Here is a 10,221-nt window from a genome sequence, read left to right as displayed (position 1 = left end):
TATTATTTAAAATTTTAAAATTTAAATATAAATATATATTCATATAAACTGAACTTTTTATCGGAAGACATTTCAAGAAATAATCTTGTGTTATAATATTTGGATTAAAAATTTTATAATAAAAATTAATTGAAATAATTACTAAAACTAAAATAATATAAAAAAATTAATTTTATTGTTTAAAATTTGAAGTTTAAAATATAAATATAAAAATTCATAAATCTTTAAACTTTTTTTCTAATATATCTTAAAAAAAATCAATAAATTTATATATAACATCTCGATCTCATATTTTAAAATGAAAATTTATTTTTTTAAAATATTTTAATTTTTTATTAAATAAATATTTTTAATAGATTAATTTTTATAAACATTTTAAACATTAAAAAACATTAAAAAAAAAACAGTATGTAAAACAGTAAGAAGCTGTCAGTAAATATGGATTAGAAAGGTGACAAATTAAAAAAAAAATTTATTATAAAGGTGACAAATTAAAAAAATTATTTTATTATTTAAAATTTTAAATTTATTATTAAGGTGATAAATTAAAAAAAATTATTATAAAGGTGACAAATTAAAAAAATTATTTTATTATTTAAAATTTTAAATTTTAAATAGAAATAAAAATAAAAATAAATATTTAAATGTTTATTTAATAGATTTTATTGAAATAAATATAAAAAATTTGATTTTATTATTTAAAATTTTAAAATATAAATATAAATATAAAAAATAATAAATTTTTTGTCCGCTAAACTTTAATAAAATTAATAAATTTATATATAACATATCAAACTTATTAAAAAATTTACTTTTTAAAAAATAATTTAATATTTTTAATAAAAATATTTTAATAGACTAATTTTTTAAAATATATTAAACATTAAAAATAAAGAAAAGCAAAACAAAAAACATTATGTAGAGTATTAATGAGTCTGTAATTTAATTTATATTAAATTATATTTATTATTAATAAAAAATAATATTTTTTAAATACGAATAAAAATATTAATATAAAAATTATATTACAATATATTAATTTTATGTAAATTAAATTATCAATTTTAAAATAAAATTAATTTCAAAAATATTAACATAAAAATCATATTATAAAATACTAATTTAATATAAATTAAATTATAAATTTTAAAATAAAAACAAATAAAATTACATAATTTTTTTATATTTTTTTATTTTTAATTAATAATTATAATTTATTTAAATATTTTTTATCAAAAATTATTGCTATTTGATAATATCATACTATAAATATTATTTTACTATAAATGAAATTAAAATTAAAAAATAAAAATAAATAAAACTATATATATATAAGTAATATATATATATATATATATGTATATATTACTTTTTCTTTAAAAATATATATAAAAAATAATCGTGTAAAATAGTAAGAAGATAAGAAGCTAAGTCAATAAATATGTAGATTACGTATCGTCTATTCATATAAATAAGCGGAGACGAACATCCAATTAAAAAAAAAAAAAGAAAAGGGTTAGGTAACACATTTTTATTTCTTCTATTCATAAATTATTATTTTTCCAATTAACAATTTTAAAAAGATTTCTATTACAAAAATGACAACAACTTTGTTTTTCACGAGCTCTCTCCATCGCCAGCTCTTAAATTCAGAGATTTATGCAGTGTCGGTCGGTTCGATTCTGAATTAAATTGAGTAGAAAAAATTAAAAATTAAATTATAAAAATATTAAAAATTAAAAAAATTGAAATTATCAATTTAATTCAGTTTTTTTATTCAAACAAATTTATGCTCACCTCTAGATTCATGCATCGCTTCCAATTATATAATTCTACAATTATATATGCATATGTCACAATATTAAAAAAATTTTACTTTTTATATATTATCAGCCATTATCCAAACCGATCAAAAAAACAATTTTATTATGTTTAACAATCTTATGCTGCCTTCAAGTGCACACAACACCAACTGAAAACGCTATCTCCATCAAAATATATCAACCCAAATACTTCACTAATCCAAAAATTACTAAACAAAATTATAAAATTTCATAAATATTTATGGAGTTCTTAATATTGAATGCTCATAAACACACATCTATCACATAGTTCAAGCTGAAGAAATATTATAAGCCAAAACCTTTCACAAAAGGATGTTGCAAAAGCTCAGCAGCAGATGGACGGTCAACTTTATTATCTTGCAAGCACTCCTTGATAAAATCTCGTGAATGCTGTGATGGAAGATCTGGGAGATCTAGCAATTTCCCACCTTCCATCACGTGTGGAGTTTTCCTTGTTAACATCTCCAAGACTGTGCAACCAAGGCTCCAAATATCAGCTTTAGGTCCATAATCGCCCGATTTAGCAACCTCAGGAGCCATCCAACCTGGTGTCCCATAGTAAGAAGACTTCATAAGAGTGTTTAATTCCATCACTTTTGCCAATCCAAAATCTGCAATTTTTATGCGACCTTTTTCATTCACTAATATATTTGCACATTTGATGTCCCTATGAACAACATTTCGCTCATGGAGATACTTTAGACCTTCCAGTATCTGCTTGGTGTAGTGTGAAACCTGGGAATCTTCTAATTCAAAAGTTCCATACACATCTTTGAGGGAACCTTTAGTTACAAGCTCCAGAAAAATATTGAGATTCCCTTCATCCTTCTCCATGCTATAGTATTTGACTATATTTGGATGTCTTAACTGACATAATAAGCGAATTTCATCATAAATTTGCTCAATGTTTGCCTCAGGTTCAATCTTTATTTCTTTTATGGCAAAAAAGAAACCACCAGGAGCATATCCTTCAAACACTTTTCCAAATTTTCCCTCTCCGAGACGCTTACCCTGTTGCCACTCCGGAATATTAAGATTTTGTAAATTGACCTGCCAGTATTTAACATAGTTACAGTTTAATAGATCAAGATTTGGAGATTTGATGAGAATGGAAAAGTAAAGGGAAACAATAGTTATACTAGAGTAACACAAAGGAAATTCTGCTAGCACATACCTTAAAGTACCTGTACGTCAGGGGATCACTTTCATCATCTTGGGGCATCAAAGGATCATTTTGCTTGTCGTCAAGATTCTCATCAGAATTAAATTCAAGTTCTATGCTTCCTTTTAGAACTAGGTTAAGATCTTCAGGCTCTACTCCATTATCAGATAGCTGTTGGAAGATTGATTTTCCAAAAACACTATCAAAGCCATTTTTGAAAAAGCGTATCTGTTCTGATATTGACTTGATAAATTCATTCTGAATTTGATCATCATCGTGAAAAGGTTCCTTATTGGCCTTGTTATTGTAAAAAGATGGATCTGCATCCCTTACGTCTTCTACAGAAATATCCTTTCCAGCCAGTTGCAAAAGAAAGACACGATGAAGAGCAACACCTACTTGTACTTCATGCATCAATGCCAATGCAATCGCCTTACCACAATTTTCAAAACAATCCCAGTGTAATGGCTGTGGCTTCAATTCTGCATCGCGTTAAAGGAAAGAAAATCTATAGTTCTTACATATAACACACCTCTTATAATTTAACTAGTCGTTTGTCTCCGGATATTAAAAATATTGTAATGTAATTTATTGTCATAAAATAAAAAAAAATAATTATAGAGGAGAAGTATAAATTCAACTAATATAGGTGATTTTTTGATAAATTATTTAAATTAATAAAATTTTAATTTGATAACATTTTATACAATTAATTTTATTAATTCTTTAATTATTTATATTTTATCACAATTAATATTTTTTATAATAGTTTTAATTGATTATATATATTTATTCTATATATTTATTTATATTAAAAAATACAAATATATAATATTTATTAATTAGATTATATTAGATATGATAAGAAAATTGTTAAATTAATAAACTAGCGCTGCTGTGAGATAGTATGGACTTATATATATATATATATATATATATATATATATATATATATATATATAATTTATTTTTATTATTTAAACATCTTTTAAACGGTAATAATAATAAAAAATTAAAATAAGAAATATAATAAATTTTATTTATTATAAATATATTAATTAATAATATTATTAAATATAAAAATAAAAATAAAATATATTAAGATGTCACTCGACATAAATATATAAATTTAATAATGTTATTAGCAGAAATACATCAACCTAAGCATATCAATTATCAAACTCTATATATGTATATAAAATCACAGTGATTTATTTTCATTATCTAAATATTTTTTTATAGGGTAGTTATTCAATTTTTATAAATATATTTTTAGCATTATATTTATTGTTAAAATAAAAAATATAATATTTTTTAAAATAAAATATAATAAAAATTTGATTACTCTATGATATAATTATATAAGATTAATTATGCACTTGACAATCTTTTATATATTTATTATTATTCGCATAAGAAGTAGAAAACATAATTAATAATATTGATTATAATTTTTTATAATTTATTTATTACTAAAAATAAAAATAAAATATATATGTTAAAATTTTTAGTTTATTGTGATCAATATATTATATTAAAAAATGGTAGAAAATTAAAAAATTACATACTAATAGTAATGGTAGAAAATTAAAAAGAGATAAAAAAAACATATAGTATCAATTAATTAATATTGATTATAATTTTTTTATAATTTATTTATTACTAAAAATAAAAATAAAATATATATGTTAAAATTTTTATTTTATTGTGATTAATTTATTATATTAAAAAAGTCAAATAAAATTAAAAAGTCACAAACTAATAGCAATAATATTAAAAAATTAAAAAGTCACATAATAATAATAGTCATAGAAAATTAAAAACTCATATATAAATTATAATAATAAATATAATAAATTTTATTTATGATTGATATATTAATTAGTAATATTATTAAATATAAAAAATATAATTTGAAAAATAAAAATAAAATATGTGTGGCACTTAACATAAATATATAAATTTAAGAGTTTCACTTAACATAATTATTATCAATCTTCCTATAATCTAGCCTATCCTGGAAAGAAAATATGAATTTGTAGCAAAACATTATAAATCAGTCATTCTGAATTTAAAAAAGCAAAACAAGAACAGCAATAATTATGGATGGTAATTCAGGAAAATATAAAAAAGGTGCGATCTTACCAGGATTAGGATAGAATTTTGTTAAAGAAGATTTTGTGGTTTGAATAGAATTTGGCACAACTTGCATAACCAATCCTGCAATACTTGAGAATCTGTAAGATCCTTCTTTTTGAATTTCTTATACAGCTTTACGTCTAGATTTTTAGACCAGCGAATAAGAGGATTATAGAGCTCTTCGTCGCGTAATTTTTCCTCAGGGATCATCTTCATCATGAGTAAATGTATCATGGATTCAGAATCAAGCACAGCACTGTGCTCGAGAAGCCAATCATAATCGTCTTTCCTTGTAATGGTTTTAATCATTAGTTGTAGTGAATTCTTATGATCCTCTAATACCTGCCGAAATTCATCTTTGGCACCTTCCACAAGCTGAGACATGCTGTTCAATTCATTCAGAATGGCGAGATACAATAATGAAATTGAACGCATAGCATCAATACATACCGAATCATCAGTGTATTTCAATACTCGTAATATAAGCGGCAGACGACTAAGATGCACCTCCATTTTTTTCATTACTCGTCCAAATCCAACTTCAATGGTTGTAATCGAGTACAGAACTATAAACTTTTCACCATTCCTTTGCTTATCATTCTCATTATCAACCTTATGCTCATCATCCTCATTATTAACCTCATCATCTTCGTCTGTCTCATCATCCTCATTATCAACCTCACCATCTTCGTCTGTCTCATCATCCTCATTATCAACCTCACCATCTTCATCGGCTTCCGCCTGACCATCAATTGCTTGACATAATGCGCGTGAGAATGTCCGGAAGTCACGAAATTGAATTTGCAAAGACTGAATGTGTGCGGTTGGGTAGGTGGTCTCGCCCAATCCATGTAATAGGGCTACTAACGACTCTTTAAAAAAATCTAAAATTTGGAGCATTGTGCGTAACCCATTATTGAGATGCATCTCATAATTACCTATTTCCAGCAATTTTCTTAGAGTAGTCCGGCATGACTGATACAGAGGATCTTCATTAGATACCTCCCTAAGCAAATTACAAAATTCTAACACTAAAGGTGCTTTTTCATCACCAAGAAACTTATCTGCACTCATCAGTAAGAGATCCATGGAAAACCTTATTAAAAAATCAGCATAGTCTTTGTTACCTTCAATTGGTGACTTATAAAGCATAACCATAGTCGCAGGGACAGAATACAAATTAAGAATCTCCAAATCCTTTTCTTCTGGGAGTATAAACGCCTCGAGAATGGTCCTGTAATCATGATCCGAGACATCTTGATCTTCGGAGACAGATTCCCCTTGGCACATGCGGCAAAAGTTTGAACTCATTTTGTGAATCTTTTGGAGAAGTGCTGATGATTCGTCCGAGTCGTCCCACCTGAGTTCTACCTTCAACTCCAGCGAAGCTTCGTTTTCAATTGAGCAGTCTTCGAGTGTGTGAAGACACTGATCTAGTTGCTTCCCATTATGGAATAATTTCTGCTCTGTAACTGGGATTCTAGCTGCCACTAGAATTTTCTCATGGATAGACTTTATTGAATCATCAGAATCTGCATGGATTTCTATCGTTGGATCTTCCGAATTCATCACCTTCACGAATAATTTGACAGGTTTAGGTTCCATTTTCTCTCGATGAGAGGTTTTCAATGGCTTTTCAGCAGGATAAACAAAACGGTAACACACAAAGTTTGCAGGTCTCCGCACATGAGCAAAAATGGGAAGATTATTATATGCACCTCAAATCCTAACTCGTCAAGTTGGCGCGGCGCATTTAACGAATAATGGAAAATAGAAAATTTACTATTTAATTATTGTTATTATTCTTTATATTTTTAGAAAGTTATTATAATATTTTATTTTTTTCCTTATTAATAAAATAATTTTTTATTTTATTTTTTATTAAAAAAGTAAATAATAAAAAAAATTTTAAAATTTTATTTTATTTTAAATAAATCCCCTTATATAAGTTTTGGATATTACTATTAATTTTTTATATTTTAAAAATTTATTAGAATATTTTTATCTTTTATTAAATATATTAAAATATTTTTTTCCTCATCAATAAAAAAATAATTTAATTTTTATTATATTTTTAACGATAAAAATAAATTAAATAATTATTTTGTTAAAATAGAAAAAATATAATAAATTTTTTAAAATTAAAAAATTAACTAAATACCTAAAAATTAAATAATAATTTTTTTAAAAAAATAATACTCTTTATTATATAATTTTTATCTACCTAATTATCTAAAAATTATTATTCACTTTTCACTTTTTATATATAATTAATATATAAATTAATTATTATAACTCTATTTAATTTTATTTTATTTATAAAATCATCTCTTATTAATTATTATTTTTATAAAAAATAAATATAATTAAAAAAATTAATAAAAAATTATATTTTAATATATATAAATAAAATTATAAAAAAAATAATTATTAATTTACAAATAATAATTAGTAATCTAGAAATCTTTTGACTCTTGCGTGTGAAGAGAGACAAACACCGGCCATTCCTAGATATCATATTTATTAAAGAAATGAACAGGAAATTATATATAATAGTTTTTAAAAAAATTGTGCTAATAAATTAATGGAAAGGTGAGGGACTAAAATGTAAAATTTCATGAATCGAGGGATCATCAATATAAATTATCTAGTATATTTATGCAATATTTTAAGTGTGTGAGCACAGCTTTTGATGGGTGTATTTTTTTGATTGATTATTTTATTATGACGTGTAATACATTTGATTAATTAAAGCAGCACTAAAGAAAATACTACGCTACTTTAGAGGCACCAGGTCAATTTAAATTTCTATATGGTTTTAAAATATGAATCAATTGGCTAGTTGGTTGGGGTTATTATTTTATGAATTTTATTATTTTAAAATAATTAATGATATAATAAGTTAGTAATTAAGGTGAGTATTTTATCGGTTTAATTTTAAAATAATTAATAATATAATAAATTAATAAATATGAATTAAGTATTGTCTATTCATATGAATAATGCTGAGACGAGCAAATAAAACTTGGTTTGGTAATTTAATTAACAATTTTAAAAAGATTTCCATTACAAAAATGACACTTTGTCTTTTTCATTACAGCTCTCCATCACTATTAATTCAATTAAGAAAGGTCAAAAGTCGACGACGAAAAATGTTAGTCTTTTTATTAAATAAAGGCTTTATTAATTTGTTTAAAGAGAATAATTTATATTTAAAAAATATTTTCATAAAAAGTACATTTTCTTAATGTATTTTATAAAAAATATCTTTTTAAAAAAATTATTACTTTTTACATCTATATCTTAAATTTAAAATTTAAAATAATAAAATCAATTATTTCATATTTACTTTAATTTTAATTATATCTCAATTAATTTTAATTAATTTTTTATTTAAAATTATTTTTTAAAAATTTATTAAATAAAAATTTAAATATTTACATTAAATCATATTATTATAAAATAAAGGGACGCTGACATAAACGTCTACGTTTATTCTTTTATATTATTCATTAATAAATATAATAGCCAGCATTGGTAGGGTTTTACACAAAATTTATTATTCTTTAATAAGTTTATATATAACATCTCAAAATTTAAAAATGATTTCATATTTGAAAAAGATCTCTATTACAAAAATGACATCAATTTTGTCCTTTTCATTACAGTTCTTCCGCTGTGCTACCAGTCGTCCACATTAATTAAAAACAATATTTAATCAAATTAAAAAAGATCAAAGTTGATGAAAAAATATATTTTTTTTTAATCTAGACAAGGAAAAATGTTCAGAAAGAGGGAGAAGTGGACAATGTAAATTAATATTTATTACTTAGTAATGTCAAAATAGCTTTCGTCTTTGATTATTTTTAATAAACGTTGCTATATTTTCCGTTTAAAAAAAATTATATGTAAAATTTATATAAATAAATAATAATCAATTATAAATTAAAGTACAAATAGAATTTTATAATTTATAAATGAATTTATTCATTTGCAAATTTAGTTTTTTTTAGTGTTTTGTAATGCATAATAATAATGATAGCTAATAATTTTTAATTAATTTTATAACATAATTATTTTTTATATATACATAAGGTAAATTTTTAGGTAACAATTAGTTTAAATTTTATAAAAGATAATACTTTAACATAAGCAAACTTCAGTCACATAATTTATTTAAATATTATGTCATTAGTGATATCCTGAGATCTAAGATAATAGGTTTCAGTCTTCTTTTGAGTAGGTTCCTCTTTTTTTTTTTTATTCTTTTCTTTTTACTTTTTAGTGACGTACCACGATCTTTCTGCTGTAATGGCATACATTCGTATCGAGTAGACTCGTTAATACAGTAATGTCAATTTTCTTATTTATGTCATATGGCCATTTAATTTTTTTCAGTGCGCATGCGAGTAGAAGTGCGAAAGAACAGAGTCTGAATGTCTCCTATTTTGTCCTGTCACTAGGCTGGCTTCCTTTTTGCCAGACTTGGACCTGCGGGTATCATAGCTTACTGTATACATCGAGACCCAGACTTAAATAGCTGAGCAGGCCGGCTCAAAAACATTTCAAGTTTTGGATTTGTCTTATTTTGTTGGACTCTGACATGACTTAGAAAACATAAGAGATCCAGCAGTGAGCCCAACAGTTATCAATTAGTATCAAAATATGAGTAATAATTCAATGTATAAAATCAATGAAGAAACTATGAAAGTTAATTAATTACCATGATACACATAATTTGACAGGTTTAGGTTCCATTTTCTCTCGATGAGAGGTTTTTAATGGCTTTTCAGCAGGATAAACAAACGATAACACACAAAGTTTGCAGGTCTCCGCACATGAGCAAAAATGGGAAGATTATTATATGCACCTCAAATACTAACTCGTCAAGTTGGCGTAGCACATTCAACGAATAATAAAAAATAGGAGATTTACTATTTAAAATTATTGTTTTTATTTTTTATAATTTTTAAAATTTATTAAAATATTTTTTTTTCATTAATAAAATAATTTTTTTATTTTATTTTTTATTAAAAATAAATAAAAAATAAAAAAATTAAAATTTAATTTCATCCT

At 23.5% G+C, this 10,221-nt stretch overlaps 2 protein-coding genes across 3 annotated transcripts in view; both read right to left on the bottom strand.

The window, feature by feature from the left end:
* Window positions 1-2,029: 2,029 nt before the first annotated feature.
* The window catches only part of LOC110624545 (mitogen-activated protein kinase kinase kinase 1), an 87,042-nt gene continuing 78,850 nt past the window's right edge, over window positions 2,030-10,221 (bottom strand). The window contains exons 1-3 of one of the 2 annotated variants that reach the window (XM_021769740.2): window positions 5,152-5,168; window positions 3,019-3,488; window positions 2,030-2,894 (exon numbers count right to left, since the gene is read on the bottom strand). In XM_021769740.2, coding sequence (XP_021625432.2) covers window positions 2,130-2,894; window positions 3,019-3,420 — 1,167 coding nt within the window. In that variant the 5' untranslated portion in view covers window positions 3,421-3,488; window positions 5,152-5,168 and the 3' untranslated portion in view covers window positions 2,030-2,129. Of the gene's footprint in view, window positions 2,895-3,018; window positions 3,489-5,151; window positions 5,169-10,221 lie in introns of those variants that run through there. The other variant, XM_043960540.1, reaches the window with a different exon arrangement.
* LOC122724834 (E3 ubiquitin-protein ligase UPL5-like) lies at window positions 5,173-6,750 on the bottom strand. The gene has a single exon (XM_043960716.1). It carries the CDS (start codon window positions 6,748-6,750, stop codon window positions 5,173-5,175), a length of 1,578 nt encoding a protein of 525 aa, XP_043816651.1.

Source organism: Manihot esculenta, chromosome 10 (genome assembly GCF_001659605.2).
Source record: "Manihot esculenta cultivar AM560-2 chromosome 10, M.esculenta_v8, whole genome shotgun sequence".
NCBI classification, from domain to species: domain Eukaryota; kingdom Viridiplantae; phylum Streptophyta; class Magnoliopsida; order Malpighiales; family Euphorbiaceae; genus Manihot; species Manihot esculenta.
Note: the sequence above shows the minus strand (reverse complement) of the source record. Positions and strands in the feature narration are given on the sequence as shown.

Excerpts from the sequence above, each read along its gene's own strand:
- LOC122724834 (XM_043960716.1), bottom strand. The coding sequence starts at position 6,750 with ATGGAACCTAAACCTGTCAAATTATTCGTGAAGGTGATGAATTCGGAA.